The sequence below is a fragment of the Lineus longissimus genome, chromosome 11, assembly GCF_910592395.1.
Source record: "Lineus longissimus chromosome 11, tnLinLong1.2, whole genome shotgun sequence".
Taxonomy (NCBI): domain Eukaryota; kingdom Metazoa; phylum Nemertea; class Pilidiophora; order Heteronemertea; family Lineidae; genus Lineus; species Lineus longissimus.
In genome coordinates, this window is record NC_088318.1 from 9,592,375 (window position 1) to 9,617,180 (window position 24,806).

At 41.6% G+C, this 24,806-nt stretch overlaps 2 protein-coding genes across 3 annotated transcripts in view; one reads left to right on the forward strand and one right to left on the reverse strand.

Annotated features, from left to right (window-relative positions):
• The window catches only part of LOC135495960 (ribosome biogenesis protein bop1-like), a 63,269-nt gene extending 51,783 nt beyond the window's left edge, over positions 1-11,486 (forward strand). Inside the window, exons 13-15 of one of the 2 annotated variants that reach the window (XM_064785011.1) lie at positions 335-437; positions 817-1,009; positions 10,651-11,485. In XM_064785011.1, the coding sequence (XP_064641081.1) occupies positions 335-437; positions 817-1,009; positions 10,651-10,804 (450 nt within the window). In that variant the 3' untranslated portion in view covers positions 10,805-11,485. Of the gene's footprint in view, positions 1-334; positions 438-816; positions 1,010-10,650 lie in introns of both variants that reach the window. The other variant, XM_064785012.1, reaches the window with a different exon arrangement.
• Positions 11,487-16,204: 4,718 nt separating this feature from the next.
• Positions 16,205-19,600, reverse strand: LOC135495255 (uncharacterized). The gene has a single exon (XM_064783717.1). The coding sequence runs from the start codon at positions 19,598-19,600 to the stop codon at positions 16,205-16,207; it is 3,396 nt and encodes a 1,131-aa protein (XP_064639787.1).
• Positions 19,601-24,806: the final 5,206 nt, after the last annotated feature.

Here is a 24,806-nt window from a genome sequence, read left to right on the forward strand (position 1 = left end):
GGCAAAGGGTTAATGTCGTACACGACCTTACGTCATGAATGTCATGTATTACTGCAGTCCCAGTTTGGTGTGCCCGAAGTGATGCCCAAGATTGTTTTCTTTACTATTGTCTGTATGAGACCTTCTGTGCCTTTGTAAAAACAGACAGAACTTCTTCATATCTCATATGATGGATAAGCAATCAAATTTCAGAGTATCCCTCTTCCCCAATTCATCTTTTCATTTTGTATCAGAACTGTCAGTGTTAGGCTATGCAGCGTTCGGCTCTCAAAATCTTACAATATGGACTTTTCTTTCCAACTACTTTTGCACTGATGTTTATCTTTTTTTCCAGACTCAAAGATATGTGCGAGTGTACAATTTAGTAAAACAAGAATTGACCAAAAAGTTGATGACGAATTGTAAATGGGTTTCAAGCTTGGCAATACATCCTGGAGGTATGTATAACTATCTCAATTTATCATATACCCTAAGTGAAGTGATCAGGAAGACAAGACTACGAAAACTGCCCAAAAATTCAAAATGGCTTTTACAATTGGTGTAATTTCTTGTGAGAATATTGTGGTGGAGTAGGGGAGGTTCCTTTTGATAGCGGGTGCATTGTAATTCTCGGTTTTGCCACTAGGGGGCCATCGGACCATCCTAAATAAATCCATTTACCCTTAATACGACTTACTGCCAATTTTGGGCGATGGGTCACACTTATGTTGTATCTGTGTCAAGATTAAAAATTGAGTGTCCAATTCCTTACTAATTGAAGCGATTCCCACTATTAGTAAAAATGGTTTATGGAGTTACTTATGAATCTAATTTCAGGTGACAACTTGATCATTGGGAGCTATGATTGCCGGCTGAGTTGGTTTGACCTTGACCTCTCTACAAAACCTTATCAAACGCTACGCCATCACAAGAAGGCTCTCCGGCAGGTGGCGTACCATTCGCGATACCCATTGTTTGCCTCTGCATCTGATGATGGCACCGTCATTGTGTGTCATGGGATGGTTTACAAGTAAGTTTTATATTACTTTGAAATTATCTTGACCATCATGTGCAGAAGAGGACCAGAGCATACCATGCTCACCTCTTAGCAGAGGTGAGCTTATCCCATACCGTGGCGTCCGTCGTCGTTGTCGTCCGTCGTCCGTTAGCAGGGCACGTTTCGTAACTGTTGGAGCTATTGAGTTGAAACTTGGTACACATGTACCCTTATGTAATGACACCTTGGAGACCAAGTTTCGGTCCGATTCGTTTTATGGTTTGGCCACCAGGGGGCCAAACGTTAAAAGTGAAAATATGCAATATCTCCCTTAATAGTAGTCGGGAAATTTTGAAAAAAATATGGTAGGTACTTCTAGCAAAGGTGCATCATATATCCTCCGGGTTTTTGATTTGACCTCCTTTTCAAGGTCACAGAGGTCAAAGTTTGCTGATTCACTGAACAGTAGCATGTTTCCTATCTATTTTAGCTAGAAGGTTTTAAACCAGTGTGGACATGTATCTGGGGATTCTCTATTCCACCCCTAAAATTTCGGCCGTTCGGACATCAAATATGGCCGCCAGGCAGCCATCTTGAAAAATAAACACAGTGCTATTACTCCGAAACTAATGATCGGATTGCAACCAAATTTGATCTGGATGTATATCTATGTACTCTCTACTAAATCCTTGATTTTTTATCAAATGTGATAGCCAATATGGGTGCCAGGCGGGCATCTTGAAAAATTCTTAGTTTGGCCACCCGGGGGCCAAATTTAATGTCCAAAGTTAAAATGTTTGATTGCTCATTTAATAGTGGTCTGATTTTCATAACATTTTTATGGTAGGTACTCCTAGCAAGGATACATCACATATCGTACGGGTTTTTGATTTGGCCCACTTTTCAAGGTCACAGAGGTCAAATGGTGTAAATTGGCCGTTAGGATGTAACGATGGCACGTTTCTAAACTGCAATGACTATTGATCCCAAATTTGGTACACATTTACCCCTTAGTCAGGTGATCTCAGGGACCGAAGTTTGGTCCAATATGATTCACCACTTGACCACCAGGGGGCAAAATCCAAAAACCTTTAAAATGTGATTATTCCTTAACTTCTTGCCCGATTGCCACCAATTTGATATCATGGGTACATCTAACCGCCATACAGTATATGTCACACAGGTTTTTAATTTGACCTTCTTGTCAAGGTCACAGAGGTCAAATGGCGTAAATTGGCTGTCAGGCCGTAACTATGGCACGTTTCTTAACTGCAATGACTATTGATCACAAATTAAGTACACATGTACCCCTTGGTCAGGTGATCTCAGGTACTGAAGTTTGGTGCGATCTGATTTGCCGTTTGGCCTCCAGGGAGGGGGCCAAATCCTAAATTCTTGAAAATGCCATTATTCTTAGTAATTACTTGCCCGATTGGCACCAATTTTATATCATAGGTACATCTAATTCTAACAACCATTCAATGTGTCACCCGGGTCTTCTTTGATTTGACCTACTTTTCAAGGTCACAGAGGTCGAATGTACTGTGAATTGGCCATTTTGGGGAAATTGTAATTGCTTGGACCTACATCAAACCTAACACTACATTACACAATACCATGATCTTTATCCATCTTTCCTCCACATGAGGTGAGCACAATGGCCCTGGCCATTTCATTACAATACTTACAAGGTCATCTATGTCATTATAGGCCCCAGATCCCGTCTGGGGACTATATTGTTATCACTGGAATTCTCGAAACTGTTATTTTCTTCCACCAACACATTTATTGCGGTCGTCCAGCAAAACGGCAAAATAAACCAGAAATCAATCACCCTTACACCACCAAACCCAATTCCATCTATGGACTATCGCAAAAGTATTTTTAAAATCCTGAGTATTTCGATACTTTTGAAGCATTTTTGCTAAGATATCGTCTGATCGTCTTCTCCCAACATGCCGAAGCTGCGATTCAATCTGACATGCGCTGTGACATGCGCAGAGGCGAGACGCTGATATATTAGCATAAGCTCCGCCCCGTCATAATGACGTCATTATTCTCAGGGGTTGGTCGAGCGATGGGACGATGGAGGTATTATAAAGAAACCCAATTCGATTCATGGACTATCGCAAAACGATTTTTCAAAACTCAGAATATTTCGATGCTTTAGATGCGTTTTTAGCTCAGCTGACTAAGTCAGCCGAGCTTGTCAAATAAGTTGTTCAGTGGCGTCCGTCTGTCCATCCATCCATCCATCCATCCATCCATCCATCCATCCATCCGTCCGTTAAACCCATGGTGCACATTTTGTAACCGTAAGACCTAGAGACTTCAATTTTGCATTTCTGGATACTTCTTGTCAAACTCTACTTTCAAAACAAAATTTGTCGCCATTCGACCTACTTCCTGCGAGCGAGAGTGCATGAAGGAAACTGGCCTATATCGGCCTAGGAGCAGCAGAATTAGTCGAAATATGCTCTGATATTAAGATAAAATTCTTGAAAATCTATTTTATTGAGAAAAAGTTCAAAATTTTAACAGGAGAGGGCGCTACCTTTTAATTATTTCTGCCGATTCAAATTCCCGCCCGATGACGTCAGCCATCAATGAAGTCTCCTATTTGCCAGTTCTCAAAACATGGCAGCTACACAACAAAAGCAGTAGCTCCAGGAATAAATCACTGTTCACTTCAGCTTCGTAATCGATTGTACCCCACTTTATTGTGTTTTGTGTGGTGTTCCTATTCAATCAACGATGTAAGGCCTTATTATTTTGGTTTTAATTGAGAAGGTGCATTATAAGCGGCGTACGAAATACCGAAGCGGAGACAAAATGGCGGCATGTTGTTTACGCTATGTGCGATAATCTTGGAGCTCAATGACACTCAAGTACCCAATTTTCTGCTTAAAAAGTAGTCTGGTAGGCGATATTATCACTAGTTCGTTTCAGTGGTAGTCATAAGGTCTTTAGGGACTAAATTCAGAAATTAGTTCTTGAATATTTGGCGACATTTCTGTGAAAACGATATCGGAAGTGCATGCTCTGTTCGCGATGACATCGCCGATGTATTTTGAAGTGGAGAATTCCCACAGTATGTGCAGTGAATCGGCATGATTCTGTTCGCCTGTTATGTTTTAGTTCTACGATTCTTTCATGAGTAAAAAGTAGACATTCTAAGCAATACAATAATGTCACTCCCATAAAAATTGATTGGAAATTGAGGGAGCTACGGCATTCTCTTCGGCAACTGGCAGCGCTGAAAAAATACATTGCATACTGTACAATACCAAATGGCACATTTTAAAAAGCGCTCATTGGACAACGTAGGGAATCACCAGAAATGACGTCATCGCTGGTCTAAATAGAAAACTACGGTGGCGCAGTAGAGCACAAGAAAAGGTTTAGCATTAACTTCGTCATGCAAGCTTCAGCAACAAAACGATTTCTCATGAATGATTTATTTGATCATCATCAGCTTGTTTCCCCTGATAGATAAAAAAATGATTTACAATTTCCATCAAAGTTTTCTATTTTGTGTATAGTCACATGTTATTTAACTGGCAAGGAGCCAAGCAGTTTTGAATATTCGCGGGAAAATACTTCGTACTTGTAAACGAGGCTATGACAATGAGTATCCTCATTCATGGCATAAACTTCATGTTTCGGTAAATATTTTCATACGATGATTTCACCCGAATTATGGTCAGGATTGAGGAATGAACAGTGGCATAATTATGTCAACCAAAAACATTGGTACCGTAGTGAACGCAAAAGGATATCAAATACCATGGAGCATGCCATTTTCATGCATAATGAACTAAACACCGGGAAGATATTAATGATATTAACTCAGCTGAGCGCCAGGCCCTTGGGCCTCTTGTTATGACTCCAGCTCCTCCCTCTGAGAGTTGGAGTTAGTAGTGTTTTCGCTCAGATTTCTCGTCCAATCACGTGACCTCTCCAACACTCGATAATGCACTCTTTTCGGCCACGTTTTAGGCCAATCTTCGGCATGAACATGAAATCTAATAACCGCAGTACTTGAATCAGATGTTTCTCTCGCCTTGAAAACATTCCTGGGTAAAATCCATTGAGATTAGCCGAGTTATTCTACTTTTTCCGTGCTTGAAATCTCTGCCGCTGAATTCTATAAATAGAAACTATTAACATCGCGGCAGTGTGGTTCCCATTGTGCGCCCTCCCACTTCACACCATGTCTGGAAGTTTTACGGAGAGGGAGGGCGTGCGGTAAGAAGAATGGCCAAAATGACGTCACGTTTTCCTGGCAATGCCTCTTGCCAGACCAGTCAAGCATTGGGAAAGCATCTTTAATTCAGACAACGTTAGAACTAAAGTAAAAGCAGATTACACCACTAACCAGTCAAATCGGAATACGACGGCGCAAAATGTTCTCGCTTTCTACTCTGTTGACATGACGACTACCTGGGGACTATCAAATTTGCTACCAGCAAATTTCGGAATTCTAGTTGACATTGGGCAACAGTTGTGGCCTCCATGGGTCAGTGTCAAGCCTACTTTTTGGCTCACCGTAGCAGAATCTATACAATACCGCAGTGTCCGTCGTCTGTATCCTGTTTCAAAAACAGTGGCACGTTTCTAATCCGCAAGGGCTATGAACTTGAAACTTTAAACAAAGGACCCCTAGGTCAGGTGACCTCTGACACTGAATTACGGTCTGGTCTGATTCTTGACTTGGCCACCAGGGGGCCCAAAGTGAAAACCTAAATTGTGATATCTTGCTTTTAACCCTTTAGGTGTCTTATAGACCTACGATGTACGTCCACTTTTTGGAAACTGATGTACCATATAGACTTTCGACGTACGTCCACATTTCATGTATGTAGTGTGCCAAGGTTTATCGTTATTCTCATTGATTTGAACATTCCACGTACGTCCTTATGGCACTGTCACACGGTAATTCTAAAATTTACTTACAGTCTGATGGCAGCAGTGGGACACTGAAACTCTGTATTTATTATCCTGTCACATGATCTCAGGCGCCAAATTCAAAAAGTGAAAAATTGTAGAAATGGTTTTTGATTTGACCTACTTTTCGGCTCACCGTAGGGGAGTCTCTATAATACCGCTGTGTCCGTCGTCTTTGTTTTTGTCTATATCCTGTTTGAAAAACAGTGGCACGTTTCTCAACCACTTATGCTTTTAACATGAAACTTTGAACACAGGACCCCCCCCCCCCCAAGTGACTCGTTTTCGATAACATTTTTATGGTAGGTTCTCCTAGCAAGGGTACATCGCATATCATACAGGTTTTAATTGTGCCCCTGCCATAGTAGGGCATTATGTACTTAGTTGGTTTCTGGCCACTGCTGCACTGAATTCCGGACTATAACTCAAGAACCCTTTGTTCGGCTGACTTGAAATTTTTAGGGGGTGTAGGCCTAGTGTGTCAAAGGGTCCTTATTGATTTTTGGCACGTTCCAATATCCAATATGGCCGCCAGCCGCCATCCTAGGTTTTCACATTCTGCCTGTTAACTGAAGAACTAGAGGTCCGACAGACTTCAAACTTTTGTGGTGTAATGGCCTATGGTAGGGGAGGTTCCCTACTGATTTGGGGCGTGATCCAAAATCCAATATGGCCAAAAGCTGCCAACTTAGATTTTTGTATTCCGATCGTTAACCGAAGAACTAGAGGTCTGACAGACTTCAAACTTTTGTTGTGTAATGGTATTCAGTAGAGGAGGTTCCCTATCGATTTTGGGCGCGTTCCAAAATCCAATATGGCCACCAGCCGCCATCTTAGCTTTTTGCATATCGCTCATTAATTGAAGAACCACGTGTCCGACAGACTTCAAGCTTTTGTGGTGTAATGGCCTATGGTAGGGGAATTTCCCTACTGATTTTGGGCGCAATCTGAAATCCAAGATGGCCGTCAGTTGGCATCTTGGATTTTCAGCACTCTGACCTATAACTCCAGAAGCAGTTGTGTGAGGGAGCTGATGTTTCTGTGGTATGGTCGCCTAGGGTAAGGGAGGTGCTGTATAATTTTCTGGTCCCACCTGATATCCAGTATGGCCCCCGGCCGCCATCTTCTTATGTATTAATCATGAATTTATCAAAAATGGGCTTGCCAGCTGCTGTTGGTTGAAGACCAAAGACCTTTCTCAACATTTGGATTTCATGCTGTGTAATCGCCAATATGCAAAAGGCATTTCATCATCATAATCATCATTATGCCCCAGCTCAACGAAGTTGAGGTGGGGCATTATGTTTTCAGCTGGTTTCCGTGTCCGCCGCAACCTATTCCAGACTATAACTCAAGAACCGGTGGCCAGATTGATCTGTAATTTCTATAGTGAATTGGGATGGATGGGGCAAGGGTCCCTATCGATTTTGGTCGCGCTCCGAAATTCAATATGGCCATCAATAGGCCTTCTTAGATTTCCCATTCCAGATTATAACTCAAGAACAGGTATCCCGATTGATCTCTAAATTCTATGGTTTAATAGGGTGGATTGGGGGAGGTTCCCTATCGATTTTGGTCGCGCTCCAAAATTCAATATGGCCACCAATAGGCCGTCTTTCCTTTACACCACCAGTTTAATGACAGGCCTGTGGACACTGGTGCCCACGGAGCAGGGGCATACATTGCTTTTCGCCTCGATCGCGTTATATCAAGTTTCACCCAATTTTCATGGTCACAGAGGTCAAATGGCGTAAATTGGCTGTTTGAGAGTTACACTATGGCACGTTTCTTAACCGCACTTGTATGAACTTTAGTACACATGACTCCCTACGTCATATGACCTCTGACACCAAATTTTGGTCCGATCTGATTCTCAACTTGGCCACCAGAAGTCAGTTGGTGTTAGTATAACAATTGCACGTTTCTTAACCACTAAAGCTAACAACTTGATACTTGGTACACATGACCCTGTAGGTCAGATAACCTCAGACACTGAATTTTGGTCCAATATGATTGACGACTTGGCCACCAGTGGGGTAAAGGTAAAATATCTCATTATTAGTGACTCATTTATCAATAATATTTGTATGGTAGGTACTCGAAGCAGGGATATCACATGTCATACCGTTGATTTAACCTATATACTATATATGTAACATGTTTCTTAACCAATTTCAAACTAGCAGATATCTATACGGTGAGCACAATGGCCCCTGGCCTTTTTCAATAAGGTCACAGAGGTCAAATGCCACAAATGGCCGTTTGAATGTAACTATGGCATGTTTGAAGCTATGCACGCTGAAGCTATGAACTTGAAACCTGATACACATGACCCACTACATCAGATAACTTCTGAAGCCAAATTTCAGGCCGATCTAAGTCTTGACTTGGAATATTTCTGCCCCTTTAATATTGAAATATGATCAGAATTCATTTCATTTCTTTGATGTACCCGACCAAAATTCCCCATACAGCATTATCCCCAGATCAAAGATGTGTAGGGAAAAACACTACAAAAGGCATGTAAATGTCTAACTACCACGAGGAAACCACCTGTATTTACATCACCATTTTCCATTGTCATTCATTTGCTGTTTTCGTTCTTCATCCTCCAAGTTTAGGATTTCAAGTTTAAGCCAAAATGATGGTGCCTATGGTCAACCCTTAAATACTGGAGATGATACTGAACAATGCTCGCAGGCCTAAATAACAACTAATCTGTTAATTCGCCTGAAACATTACTTGAGACAAATATGACATTATCTTCAACCAATGCGGCAATTCCCAAGTTTCTTTATTTCCAACCAGTGCTCAGTCCTTGATCTTCATACGAAAATACACCCTGGCCCTCGCACCATATCTACCGTGCTCCCATCAACCAGCATGACTCCCATCATCCATGAGCAACAAGCCCCACCCAACCCCTCCGCACCTAGCTAAGCCAGATACTCCAGAGTTTGGTAAGACTCAACTGACAATTCTAGTCAGCAACTTGTTTTCGATAATATTTTCATGGCAGGTACTCCAAGCAAGGATACATCACATGTTTGTTATACCTGATTTTAACATACAGGTTTTTGATTTGACCTACTTTTCAAGGTCACAGAGGTCAAATAGTGTAAATTAGCTGTTAGAGTGTGACTATGACTCCTTTCTTAAAGGGAACTGACACCGCCTAGCCAGTTCGTATGACCTCGTTTTCATTTCCCGCGTATCGGGTGATCAGAACGAGGCATGAATGAAACATGGCGCCTAGCTGTCAATCATTGAGTGATGTCACTACTATGGAATTTACTACGAAAACTCATGAATGAAAGATCGCATGACTCACGGCTGTTTTCTCGGAGTACAAGTCGGCCAAATGTTGGGCAACTTCATCATTTGTCTTCAAATTCAACTCCAACGTATTACTTTCCATATCGCCAGCGTCCCACGCGAAATCCATAGCCGCTGATCGGCTTTTAAGACCTTTTTTGGTCGCCCCATTACGCGAACTTTCGACATGATTCTCAATAATAACAAATTGAACTGCGCATGCTCGGGCACTGGGGGCGGAGCTAAAAATCTGAACTTGAACAGGAAGTTGGAAGTTTGACTTTCTCGGGCGGTGAAAGTCGAAAAGTTGGCTAAACAGCTGGGCGGTGTCAGTTCCCTTTAACCGCCAAAGCTATGAACTTGAATTATGGTAACTATGACCCTCTAGGTCAGATATTCTAAAACACCCGAGTGAGAATATTTTATTTTCATGATAGAATGTATATAACCTCGTTTTCACCACAGAGGTTTGGGCGTGACAATCCTAACCGCTTGGGTTGGAGTAAAATGTGGAAGCATTTCAAAAGCATTTAAAACCACATTATTCGATGTTTTAGAATAGAAATTGATATCTCACTTTCAGTATTGATTGTCTCACCCAAACCGTTCGGGCGAAAATATTGTCCAAAACCTCGGCTACGTCTCGGTTTTGGTCTACACTAGGCTCCACCCTCGCAATTTTTGGTGAGCCAACCAATACCTCCAGTTCGGTATCAATTCCTTAAACCTCCGACACGGAATTTCTTGACCGGGCCACCAGGGGGCACAAAGTGCCTTATCTTGCTTATCAGTGACTTATTTTCGATAATATTTTATTGTAGGTTCTCCAAGCAAGGATACGTCACATGTTATACTATAGACCTACCTTTCAAGGTTACAGACTTCAAATGGCGTAAATTGGTTGTTAGGCTAGGGCACATTTCTTAACTGCAGTGACCATTGATCTAACATTTGGTAAATATGTACGATGTCTAATAATCAGGTGATCCCAGGGACTGAAGTTTGGTTCGATCCGATTCACAGCTTGGCCAAAGGGGGCCGAATCTCAAAACTTAATTGTGGGTACTTCTAACCACCATACAATATTATACACATGGGTTTTTGAGTTGACCTACTTTTCGAGGTCGCAGAGGTTAAATGGCATAAAATTTCCAATTTGGCTCTATGCTGTAGCATGTTCTTAACCAGAATGATTTCTTAACTACCAATTATCTAGATGGTGAGTACAATTGCCCCTGGTCCTTTCATTTTGTGTGAATGGATTGGTCGGCAAACAGTGAAGTATGAATGATGTGAATTCAGCGTATTTCACTTCTAGGTAAATTTTGTTACAGCAGTTAAACGTTGCCTAGCTGAAATGAAGTCCTTACCCTTTGAAGTATTTCTAACCTATTTATGATCTCTATTTTCAGTGACTTGCTGCAGAATCCTGTGATTGTTCCAGTAAAGATGCTCCGTGGCCATGAGGCTACCAAAGATCTTGGCGTGTTAGACTGTATGTTCCACCCCACGCAGCCTTGGCTATTCTCATCAGGATCAGACATGACCATTAGACTGTTCACATGATTTAGGCATTTAGGCTGTAGTTCCACCCTGCACACCCTTGGTTATTCTCATCAGGATCGGACATGACCATCAGGTTGTTCATTTGGTGGAACCAAGATTTGAGAGCGTACCATGTACCGGTATAATTAACTGCGTTGCACATGCTTCCCGCTGATTCCACATGTTTTCCTATTGCCAGTGCGGAAATTTGGGGATTCTTGCGCATATTGGTTACGGTGAGCAATGTTGGGATAGCGTGCACCACATATTTATTTGGAAGAAAAACAAAGATTATCAACATCAAACTGCCTCGGGGTGATTCTAAACATGAAACACACTCAAAAAGTAAGATACAAGTGAAAAAAAACATGGGATTTGGATCATTTTTATGAAACATTCAAAATTAATCGGTTTTGACCAAAAATTACTAAAATCCACCCCAAAATTTATTTTTGACTATTTTGACAAAATTCCCCGCCAAACATGCAGCACTAAAATAGTAATTATTTCTATGCAGGGTTTTTGTTTCTCACCTACTTGTATTGGTTCTAAGCGAAGTTATGTAAGTAAAATACACATTTTTGTTTGCAGAATATGCTCATTAGCATACGTGATGTTATTTGCATTTTTAAGTTGCAAAATAAAGTTCAAATAGCTGTCCATGGGATACAAAAGTTGTTCCTTTCCATCTTTTTAATGTTTTTACCGCTCGGCCAGGGCATGGCCTAGGGGTATGTTCATCCTCTTCGGCATCTGTCTGTCTGTCTAGCTCTCCATCGAGACAGCGTAAACGCTCTTAAGATTTCTTTTCATATGTGGTGATTGTGTAGCATACCATTTCATATGTGGTGAATGTGTAGCATACCAGTATGGGTATTTGCTATTGGAAATCATCACAATCCGATTCACTGTTTCTCTACCAGAGGGCATTTGCTGAAAACTGAAAATTGCAGTTGCTCCTATATAACTCAACTGAATTTCATGAAATTCATATGGCGGGTGCACCTGCTGATGATACATCACATATCACGAGTTTTTTGTTCAACCCAATTTTCAAGGTCACAGAGCATTCTCCAAGCATCGTCAATGGTGATCATCGTTGCCAAGTCTCACTCAAACTACTGACTCTGCCACAGTTAGCACACCAGTCACCTCTCAACAATGAGAACAATGGATGACCAACCGTTATCACAATGGGACGTATCTAAGGTTGAATACGCATGCCCGCAATATCAATCGTTCTACTTCTTTTCAAAATAGAGGATCGTTTCAGTGCGATTCAGTCCAATTTTGCCAGAATACGATCCATTCGAGAAACTCAAAACAAATGAAAAAAAAGTTTTCATTGCCTGAGCGACGCTGAGGAAGGTCAGCTTACTGAGATCATAGATTAATGCAAGAAACCTGCATAAATACACAGTAGTATAAGGACAACACGTTTTAAATGCAAATGCCGCAAAAAAATGGCAACGCATTTTAAACGCAAATGGACTCCCCATTTTCCTTTGCATTTGCATTCAAAATACACATGTATGTTGGTCTGAAAGACATTAAAATGGAAATTCCAGGTAACAGAACTGATATTTTCCCCTTTTCCGCTTACTGATCTACCAACGATATATTGTCTCCCTTACCTCCGCCCATACCGCTGAAGAAATGAAGGTTATTTTTCTGTACATTGCGCGCCTCACTTAATGGTCCATCTCACCCAAATTTGACTTTGAGCTGATTCTGCCGTATGCAATGTACATTAGATATGCGAAAAAAATAATGTAGCACTAAGGCGAACCCGTTTTACACAGACCGCATTTTCCATGGCTGTACTGCTTTGTCAATATGAGTGGGATTTAGAAATATCTACACGGGTTTGCACTATTGATTTTCAGGTTTCAGTGCAAAGCATACTGTAGTTTTTGAGCGAGACACAAAAATGCTTGTGTGATATAAGGCAGAGATGGCTAACTTATTACCATTTTGTGTACAATTATGCCATTTATCTGAGCGAGTATTAGTCGATCAGCTTCAGCTTGAAACAGCATGCTGTGCTTTTCGTCTTGCTCGTGGCCTTTTGTTTCTCCTTTTACAGCGCATTTTGTTGGCCGAAACTTCGTAGTAAACATCAATATATCATTTGATGACAACTTTATCTTGCTCGCGGCTTTGAGTTCCTCCATTTACCATGATTTCGTTGGGCAAAAGCGAACAACATCCCAGCTTCATAAACAAATATATCATTTGATGGCAACGTTATTGTCAGGCTTGCTCATTTATAATATCAACTTCGGGTCAGGCTTTTAGCTCCGTAATTTCTACTCGATAATAAATAAGACATGATGGTAATTAGTCTCCGCCATCGGCTGAGACTTTTGTATTAGGGTCAAGGAGGATACCGCGGTGACGTCACGGCGTTTCCAAGATGGCGCTGCATATTGTAAACAAACTCGATGAGACATGACCACTAATGAATATTCATAGGTTGGAGGGTCGAGGCCTATCAATTAGACGAGTGCATGTTTTTTACTCTCAAGTACATATTTGGAGAGGTATTGAAAAAATATTTGCTGTGGCAAGTCTGCAGATATAAAGAAATTATTTGATGAAAAAATTAATTTCGAATTTTGCTAATTGGTCAATAGGGGGCGTGTTTTGAGTTTTTTCTGCCAGTTGGCTGAAAACAGTGGAAATATCAAAGTCTGTCTAATTTGTCAATTATAAAAAAATTTCCGTGGTCAATCACCAATTTCCATCGCACCAGTTACTCGCAAGACTAACCCGTATATCATATCCGAATTTCAGTTTCACTACTTGACGCGTTCTTTGATGCGTCGCGGTCAAACATTGACAATTTAACTGCTAAAAGGCTTAAAAAATCAATTGTGGTCTTGTCTCTATTTACACTACATTTTGGGTCAATATAGTGAAAAATTTGAATGTGCTCAAATCACTCTAATTCATTTAGAATATTGTATTGCTGATGATTTAAGGTCAAAACAAGCTAAAATAATGAGAAAAAAACTTAATTTGACCCAAATAAGAGTCAACCTAACCCCGGTCTAAGTTCGGTTTCATTTTTACAAGACTTGTTGTGTTGCCATTCATTTTGTAATTTCTTTGAAACTACTTAGGCCTTGATTCTGAAAGTTGTGCCCTAAGCAGCAAAGATATTCCTAAATCACATCCTAAATTTTCAGCTCCATAGCTTGCATATTCTGGCCAGGGCAGGTCTTTGAATTTGGTGCTGTTGGCTGCAAAATCATGACTTTTTGTCGATTTTGTCCTCTTTCGTCGCTTTGGCACAGTTGTACCACTCTTTGAAATGTCTCTCATTTCTCCAAAAATGTCCAGATATGACTTTCCTTTGTTGGAGAGTTGTGGGATGTCATGTAAATTAGTTTGAAAAAAATCTCAAAATGTTAACCCCTGAAATGTACCTTCATTGAGACAAGACCACTAATGAATATTCATAGTTTGGAGGGTCGAGGCCTATCAATTAGACGAGTGCATGTTTTTTACTCTCAAGTACATATTTGGAGAGGTATTGAAAAAATATTTGCTGTGGCAAGTCTACAGATATAAAGAAATTATTTGATGAAAAAATTAATTTCGAATTTTGCTAATTGGGTAATAGGGGGCGTGTTTTGAGTTTTTTCTGCCAGTTGGCTGAAAACAGTGGAAATATCAAAGTCTGTCTAATTTGTCAATTATAAAAAAATTTCCGTGGTCAATCACCAATTTCCATCGCACCAGTTACTCGCAAGACTAACCCGTATATCATATCCGAATTTCAGTTTCACTACTTGACGCGTTCTTTGATGCGTCGCGGTCAAACATTGACAATTTAACTGCTAAAAGGCTTTAAAAATCAATTGTGGTCTTGTCTCCGATCCACGGCCGAGGGAAAATCAAGTCATCAAATAAAGTTAGATTTTTCGCATCAAATCAGAGTTATTAGTACTTTTCTGCTATGAAATAAGTCTTCCGACAATAAGTTATCATTTGAATAATGAAAAGTGCTTTTTTGATGGGGAAAAATAGGGTTTTTAAAACCAAATAGCCGGGCACCGATCTTCCAAAATTAGCGATGGTTTCAAAACAGTCTCCGAGATATGGGGCAATCTCTTCATTATCATAATGGGATTTGGAGGCATGTTTGCAGATTTTACAAGTTCGAGACCTGTAGGACCTAAAACTCGCATAGATCCCTGTAGGCTTGAAGTCTAAAGCACGGACAAAATTTCCCAAGTTATGAAACACCTCTGTCTTCTTTATTTCTTCATCAACAGGAGAGGGTTCACTGCAAATACAAAACAGTGAACAAACATAAGTAATGATAACATCAACAGGTAATCAAACCACATAAATTACAGCCAGCAATTATAAGACAAAACAATAACAATCAACACTTGTCACAACCGAAGACAGGTGGTGTCTTCAGACGTCCAGGAGGTGCTGCCCCCTATGAGAAGCATTTCGAACTACATGCACTAGGATTGCATACAGCCAATTAGGCCTATATTTTAGGGTAGATCATGAGCCCGGATCATGAACAGGCCTTAGAGGGTTAAATGAATAATACTGACGTGAACCTTGGGCACATTTAGTACAGTTACTGGTCACAAAGAGAAATATTTCACACGGAAAGTGGGGTGATAAACCTGTCAAAGACAAAACTAAAAAAGGTGTCATGAGCGTGTCCTTATGAAAACGGCATCACGAAACCATGCAAGAATGCTTAAAATGGGCCTTACAACTACCGATCTTCAACTTACAGAAACTTGGTGCCTTTAAGTGACAGATTTAGGCTTTATAACTTAAGCCACATAAGGCTTTTCACTATCAAATCAGCGTTTTATCGGCACAAATCCGAAATATATCTTCTCAAAAAAATGACTCTGTTGGCGTAAGCGCGGACCAATTCCATAACCGCCGTGCCCTTATACAGCGGTGCCTCGAAGACAAGACGGTAGCGGCAACATCCCGGCCCCTTAAATACTAGAACCCCAAGCAGCGTTCGAGGATTTACATAAGAATAGTCCAAAAACAATATAGCCCCTTTAAGCAAACACCAGTCCTCAAATCACAACTGTCTCTGCAGTAACTAAACAAAGTGGGTAAACTTCACCCAAAATTGTCTTAAATGACATATGTAAAACACAGTAAGTTGCATGATCTGATCAGCTCTGGAACAAAGGAATAAGCTGAACCTAGCCATGCAAATTTACCAGTAACGACACCTAAGTCAAAGATGACAAAACACGAAAGACTCCAAAATGCCAGGTTCCAAAGAAAATCATCACAAGCAACTTACAAAAGGCACAATTATTGATTGAACACACACGATAATTATCCTGTCCTTGCACTCAGTCATTGAGAATTCGAATCTCCACACGAATTAGTGTCCTGTAATCACTATATCACAAATTAGCACAAACCGCATAAGGATGCTATGTATATGGAAATCACAGCACATGGAGCCGGAGCAGCGATCTTATCCAACTTGACAGCCACCACGGCTGCCGTGAGTTCAACCCTTGGTATTGTCATAGCCTTCATGGGATTCAGCTTTGCCTTCGCCTTGACAAACGTACAATGGATATCGCTATCTCCATTGACCATCCTCAGATATGAGACTGCTCCGTGGCCAACCAGCGAGCCATCACTGAAGTGGTGTAGCTCCAATCTCGACCTAGTACCAAAACCTGGCGGAGTAAAACATCTGTCCACGGCTAAGAGTTCCAGCCTAGGCAACTCCTCAACCCATTTATGCCAGCGTTCTCGTATCACTTCCGGTACAGTGTCATCCCAGCCTAGCCCAATCCTGCATAACTCTTGCAGAATGAGTTTAGCTGTCAGTATGCAGGGAGATGCTAATCCTAGCGGGTCGAAAACTGAACTGGTTAGACTCAATATTCCTCTTCTTGTCTCAGGTTTCTTCTTGATGCAGATCTTGAAACCAAACGTATCTTCTTGGACGCACCATTGCACTCCTAGAGCTCTATCATTGGGTAGATCACTCCCGATCTCCACTTCATTCACTCCTGCAGCCCTCGCCTCCACGGGTACTGTCTCTAAGACTTCTCGGAAGTTGCTGAGCACCTTGGTGAGGTTGAAACCGGAGTCACGCATAATGGTTCTCATCTCCTCGACTACTCTGATAGCCTCAGACACAGCTTTCAGAGAGCAGAGGTTGTCGTCTACATAGAAAGATCTTCTGATCCGATTGATTGTCTCTGGATTGAATGTACCTGCAGCTAAGGCATCTTCAGAGGCTTGCCTAAGCGCATAACCGCAGCAACTCGGCGACCAAATCCCACCAAACACATGCGATACCATCCTACATATCACCGGAGGATTTGCTGGATTACCGTCCTGCCACCACAGGAACCTCAAAACATCTCGGTCAGCTGGTCTAACGCGCACCTGGTGAAACATAGCTTCAATGTCACTTTTAACCGCGACGCGTTCTTGGCGAAATCGTAATGGGACTCCTATCAGGCTGTTGTTGTAATCTGGCCCTTGTAGTACCATATCGTTTAAGGAGGATCCATGAAACTTGGCCGCACAATCGAACACTATGCGGCACTTATCTGGCTTCTTCTCATTGAAGACAGGGTGGTGCGGTAAATACCAGGTCCTTCCCTCCGGCCCCTGTGCATCTTCTGAAGGAACCATTTCCGCATACCCCTTGTCTATCAGATCCCGTATGCCCCTGCTGTACTTCTTGTATAGCTCTGGGTTCGACTGCAGGCGTTTCCCCAGCATACAAAGCCGACGTTCAGCCATAACATAGTTGTCTGCCAGTCCTGGGGTTTCACGTTTGAATGGAATCGCTAACTGGAAGTGGTCATCTTCTTTACAAATACTGTCGGCCCAGATCTTTATGGCTTGCTGATCATCTACGGACATTGCTGGCTGATCGTCCAGCATCGCCTCATTTTCCACTTCCCAAAACTTCTTCAGTTGGCTTTCTAACCTGGCATCGCTGGTCGAATCCCGGCATATGAAGTTGCATACTGCTCTCTCATGGCCATGCATACCCATAGGTCCATTAAGGGCCCATCCTAGTCGTGTGCAGGTGGCATAGGGTTCACCCTTGTTCCCCACTCGTACATCCAGGGGCGCCAGGGCTTCTGGCATGTCCTGACCAATCAGCAATTTAACATCGGATGCATCGGCACAAGGTAGGTCGATTCCTCGGAGGTGCGGCCATGCATTTAATTCCTTAGCGGTCAAGGGTCTACTACCCTGCAGGACGGGAAGCCTGGTACCTAAAGCGTAACACAATGGTATGTGTATCTGATTGTCTTCATCGGCACTGGAAACATCAAGGGCAACTACCATCATCGTGGTCCCCTTACTCTCACCGATGAGGGTGGTGAGTGACATGGCCGTTTCCTGTCCCTTAACTCCAAGTTCTCTTAACAGGCCTTCTGTACAAAAGGTGTTGGTTGAGCCGGAATCCAACAACGCGTGAGTTTTTATCGATCTATCGGCAGCAGCGGCTCGTATAGTCACCGGGACAATCGGCAGGGCTATTTTGGCGGTCCCGGCCCCTATGGCTGGCTTCCCAATGCAAGCATTGCTCCCTGTGTTTGTCGTCTCGGCATTCTCGGCTCCTCTTATGGCCGTATCCACTTGCGTATTCACTCTCGTAGTTGATGCAGATGGTTTATGATCAATGTGTAGGAATTTAGTGTGCTTCTTGTTGCACACTGTACATCGGCGTTCTACTCTACAGTCACCAGCAAAATGTCCCCCTTTCAAGCAGTTATCACAAAGCCGCTTGCCTCGTGTGAACTTGAGCCGATCCTCGGGCTTGGCATCCTTGAACTTCTGGCAGCCAAATAGGCTATGACTGCCAGCACACATTGGACAGAGTGCACCACCAGGTGCGCCACCACTGCTAGTTGAACTCTTAGTTTGCCTCGTCGCCTGGACATCACTAACACTCTGGGACATCGCCGTGTTGAAACTGGTTCCCTTTCCTCGATTTCTGTTTCGGTCGTTTCTATCACCCTGACTGTGTCCACTGCCAGAGTTGCCACCAGCACCTGTTTTGGCACCAGATGCCTTTATCCCGAACATCGGATCGTTGGCTTCTCTAGCCGCCTTGGCTGTGAACATTATTAAGTCTGTTATCCTGGGGTAGGCTCCCGTCGCCTCCAAAGTATCAACAGCCCTCTTCCTCCATCTTTGCTGTAACCAGAAGGGCAATCTGTCCACCAGTCGTACCATCGAGCGCTGAGTGTCGACCTCGGCAATTCTCCCCATTGCCTCAAGGGTTTGTTGGCAGCTCTGAAGCTCATCAGCATAGTCCTGCAGGCCCCTATGATCTGAGGGTTTTATGACTGGCCCCTCAGTCACCTTCGAAATCCAGGCTTCAGCAATGACATAGTTGCTTCCAAATCTCTCTTGTAGCAGGGACCTGGCCTTCACATAACCTCTGGACGGGTCCATCATGGCACAGCACTCAATAACAGTAAGGGCTTTACCTTTACAATATTGTAATAGTCTATTCAACTTAGCGTTGTCCTCTACATGGGCCCTTCCAACAGCATTGTCGAAGGATCTTATGAAGAGGTGGTACCTCAGAGGGTCCCCGTCGAAGTACATTATCTCTGCTTTTGGTAGTTGAATAATGTCCAACATTTGCCTCAACTCAGCACTGTTAGTCGAAAGGTTTGAATTATTCATTGGGTTGTGATTCGTCGCCACAGCTGAACCCACTGTTGGCGTAAGCGCGGACCAATTCCATAACCGCCGTGCCCTTATACAGCGGTGCCTCGAAGACAAGACGGTAGCGGCAACAATCCCCATAGATCCCCTCTATTTGTCGAGTTAGCGCCCCTGTAAGATCATGCATTTTCGGACACTAGAACGAAATCTTCCTGCGGATATCGCGGTTTCGGTGATGATTTAAGGCGAAATTGACTGTTCTTAGAGTTGTATGGGACAGAAATGAGTTCATACTTCATGAAGACATGAATATATTATGATATGGGCGGGCTTCTAAGTCAAAACAATAACAAACTCAACTGCATCTCTACCGTGTATCGCGTAGTGTATTGCCTAGTGTATTTCGTAGTGTATTTTAGCGGAGAATTTATTTCCGCACTTTGGCCACGCCAAACGTCTTTTTTATTCGTGGAAGTTAATCTGCTCTGTAAATTTTATTTTACACAGGAAGAATCCATACTAGGTATTGCAATATTTCATGTCTATTGGTGTTTTTGTGTACAGCTCCAGGAGCGCATCAGACAGTGAGACGTGGAGGTGTGTTCAGTGCTGGTGCAGTGTCAGTAGACTGAATCTGATTGGCCATAGCGATCAGTAAGGTGTATTCCTGTTTCGCCTATTCCTGTTCCGCCTATTCCTGTTTCGCCTATTCCTGTTTCGCCTAATTCCTGTTTCGCCTAATTCCTGTTTCGCCTATTCCTGTTTCGCCTAATTCCTGTTTCGCCTATTCCTGTTTCGCCTATTCAAATGTATTGCTAACCTCCCCACAGACGTAGGAATATGAACCGTCCCTTACTGACCGACCAAACCCGAGGAGAGCCACATATGTACGCATTGACGAACGCATGTTACGCCTCAAAGAACAATACGTCAATGGAGAGAAGGACATAATGAGTTACGTTGATGCCATCAGTTACCTTGTCTGACATAATATCATGATATGTATTTTCCACCTTGTTTGACTTTATATGTGCTGTACCTACATGTATATTATGACATGGGTTTTACAGCTGATTTTGATCATAATTATGAGAATGTACAATATTATGTATTTTTATCAAAAACTCATGAATTCAGTTTTCATAAAATAAACGACTGCTTTACTCTACTTAATCTGTTAGTTTTTACTGTGTGTCAGTATGGTCCTATGGTCCTATGGTCAAATAAGTCCCGGACTGTCCCCGCTTTCAAGGTGACTCTTTCAAAACGGTCATGGCATGGTTTGTTAACAAAGTTGATGGCATTTGATTAGTCAAATTGTCATCACATCGTTAACATCATCCAATTGTCCCCTCACATTTTCCCCATAAAATGGACATGCATCCCTAAGGTTCCCCGTGGGAGAGTCGATTTATTGTAGGGGTACTGGAAAGTAGGCGAAACAGGAATAGGCGAAACAGGTAATAGGCCAAACAGGAAATAGGCCAAACAGGAAATAGGCGAAAAAGGAATAGGCGAAACAGGAATTTTGTAGGCGAAACAGGAATAGGCGAAACAGGCATAAACCATCAGTAATATGGGTCGTGATCACGTGATGTGACGTCACCGCGGTATCCTTGTATTTTGGTATTATTCTCCTCAAGAAATTATTCCAGCAAACTCTCGTCCCCAGGTGAAAGCTTCATATGTACATGAACACGACAATGAATTGCAAAACATCGATAAAACGAGGGTGTCCATGAACTAAGAAGTCAATCTGGGTAACAGCCGCGAAAGTGCTATGGGCATGCATAGCGCAATACATGTAAATTTTTAACCAATAAACCTCGCCATACCCCACACCCTTCTGACTAAAAAACATGTCGTGTCCAGAGCACAGAAATTAATTGGAATAAATGTTTTCTTTTTTATCCCATTTTGATCGATCAAAAATCAGATAAACCTTTCTCAGAACTATTTAACTTATCTTAACTAGATAATTTTTTTACTGCGTGTAACCAGTGGTAACGAGATAAGAAAGCAAATGTTATGCACTTTTTAAAACTTAGAAGTTGCGTTATCCGGTTTTTGGCCTGTTTGCCCATGTTATTATTATTATTATTAATCTTCTCTACATTATTCTCTATATGTAGGGCTAATGTAGTTCTACACCATTGAACTTTATTCAGGTCCGTGATCACACAGAAAAGTATAAGATCATTAATTAAGCAAGGGGAATTAATCAAGGCTACTTTTCGTGATATTTGCTGAGGTTCCTTTTACCTTTAACTTCTGGACATCTATTTTGTTCAATAATTGCGAACACTAATCACATGCCAAAGGTGATGCGAATTCACTGTCTCTTTGATATTTTGATGAACAATAAAGGAACGATTACTAATTAACAGACGCGACCTAATTCAAGAATGAATACTGTTCATTTTATCATCTCGTCACGATGACTATATAAACCCCAAAAATTCTCAAGATCTTCATCAGTTCATTCCAAGACTTCATCGCTGCTACAACTCGACGCTACTTATTTCATTAAAAACTTACTATGACAGAAGAGGATCCCTGCATCTCCTGCCGCAAGCAAGTGAAGAGACGACAACATGGCCTCCAGTGCGACGGATGTGACCAGTGGCAGCACAGAATCTGCAATACGGGTATCAGCCAGAAAGAACACCGTACAGCTGTAAAATTGGACCAAGCGATCAGCTGGATGTGCCAACCGTGTCAACAGAAAAGTTACAGCCGGCTTAGCGTTGGGGAGCCCCAGGGAGAGAGTACACGATTGTCGCTGCCAAACTCTATACTATAATATATAATATGATAAAAAATATATACGATATGAAAGACTCATTATTATTATTATACTTGCGCTTGCTCTGTAGACCCTGCCATCAAAGACTTTAAAAGTATCTCTTGAAAAGATTTCCTCATTATGGAATACCATCAGCTGACACCCTCAACTACCCTCTGCTCAAGGCCTTGGCCACCCCTAACTACCACTATAAACTACCCAGGGCCGTTTTGACCCGGGGCCGTTTTGACTCTATTAAAGCGGGGCCGTTTTGACCAGGGGCCGTTCTGACTGGTAAGCGGCACGATGACTGGTTCCCCGCGTTATGTGTATTACATATTGGCTGCACATATGGAGGAACGTAACGGATAAAGACCAGGGACTAGTCTACACCATCGAAGCATTTTTCTATAAAACCTAATATTTGGAGTTTATGGGCTATGAAATAAGAAAAAACGGCAGTGAATTAAAGCAGCTGAGTTTCAAGAATGTGTTCTTCCCTTCTGAACACTTTATGTTGCCTTGATCAGTCGTATTTCGCACATAAACCATCGCTTCGCTGAAGTGAAAGTGCGATGTTTTTGTTTTGTTTTTGTCAACATGCATTGCATGGCTGTGTGCATATGAGGCGGTATGGCAAGCCGTTTGCTTCAAAAAGTCGAAATGATTTTTTTTCTAGTCGAAATGATTTTTTTCTAGTCAAGATATTTTTTTTTAAGTCAAGAAAAAAAATTTGAAATTAAATTTTTTTTTCAAGTCGAGATATTTATTTTTCTTCTCATTTAACTTATTGAAGTTAAATCAATTAATAAAAATTTCACTGCGAGAAAAAAATGATTATAAAAATCAAAATAGTGTTTGTGAAATATAATAATGATACATAATAAATACAGAAATAGTGTCGAAAGTAAAAATTTCATACTCGAGTAAAAATTTCATACTCGAGAAAATAATCAGTCGAGCGCTACAAAAATAAAGTCGAACATTATGACGTCATCAGTTTTTGTGTACATTGCGCGCGCCGCCTAATTCAACACCTGGCCCGCCGCGATTAGGCCCGTGTGTCGTGTTATTCTGCAAACCCTCTATCGCGTGCAATACCTGATCATTAGTGCTGTGCATGGGCACCAAGACCTCCGCAAAATCTTCTGCCAAAACGGAACCGGTGTAATGTTTTTGAGTGTTTCTGTTTTTGAGTGTTTCCCCTCATTGTTTGGGAACGCTCAAAAATAGATTGACAAGTTTTTCTGTGTATCCCCCCTATTGAAAAGTCGTGGTCTCTCTAGCTGCCTATTGTTTGGAAACACTGACACATGGGGAACAACCATAGATGTTACACCGGCACCGACGTGATCGCATGCACGTATATACAGCGCACTCAGAATTCCTAGAATGTCATCTAGTAGCCTGGAACAGTTCTCTAGTTTGTTTTGATCTAATGATTGTCTGGCCCTTTCAGATCGCCGGACCATAGCGGGACACTGACGCAGACACTCGGCAATGTCAACAACATCGCCTCCCGCTATCTTGCATACTGTATAGACTGGTCCCCTGCTATGTATATATGTGGGCATTAGAATGCGAAGTCGGCAAGAGAACGGCTGGTGACGAGTCTACATACTGTACACGAAAAGTGATGACGTCATAATGTTCGACTTATTTTTTCTGTCTCGAATGTGTTTTTTTTTGTTGAATAGGAAATTTGTCATTTACAATAAATTTTTATCGACTTGAAAAAAAATTTAAAAGAATTAGAAAAATAATCAACTGATAAGTTGTATATAAAAAAATTAATGAACAAATTTTTTTTTTACTTAAAAAAAAATATGTTTATATATTTAAAAAGTCGACTTAAAAAAAAAACTTGTAGAATTGAAAAAAAATGTGTCAACTTGAAAATACTAATCTCAACTTTTTGAAGAAATTTCGTGACTTGAAATATTTTTTCTTGACTTGAAAAAAAAAATCTCGACTTGAAAAAAATCATCTCGACTTTTTGAAGCAAACGGCTTGCCATAAGGCGGAGACTCCAGAGTCTGCAAAGACTCAACTGACAATTCTAGTTTGTGTTTCTGGGCAGTTGCCTTTAATTAAGTCTCGGAAGAGCCCCGGAATGCAGATTAAGACCTTGACACGATTCTTTGCTCGCTCTAAACCAATGGTGATCGGTATTTTTGTGGACGTCACAGAATAATCTCTTCTAGCCGAAGTATCACCAACGCCCCAGAGCTAATTTCGCTCATTTCCCTCGGGCGCGGCTGAGAGTTCTGAAAGATTTCCCCCCACTTTTAAAATTGTCGAATTTTGACAAGAATTTAATTTTCGGAAATCATGAGATCGATACATTGTTCTTCATAAATACATTGATGGAGAAAGACAGGAAAATTGTGATGTATACATTCATTCGAGGAAACAATTTCGAAGAAAAAAAATTGACGGGAACCCTTTCGGAGACGTCTTGTTTTTGAACTGATTCATACTAGGCATTTGGATTAACGGACGAGATAAACGACAAACTTCGGTAAGTTTTAGTCTCTCTCCTGAAAATTAACCAATTTTTAG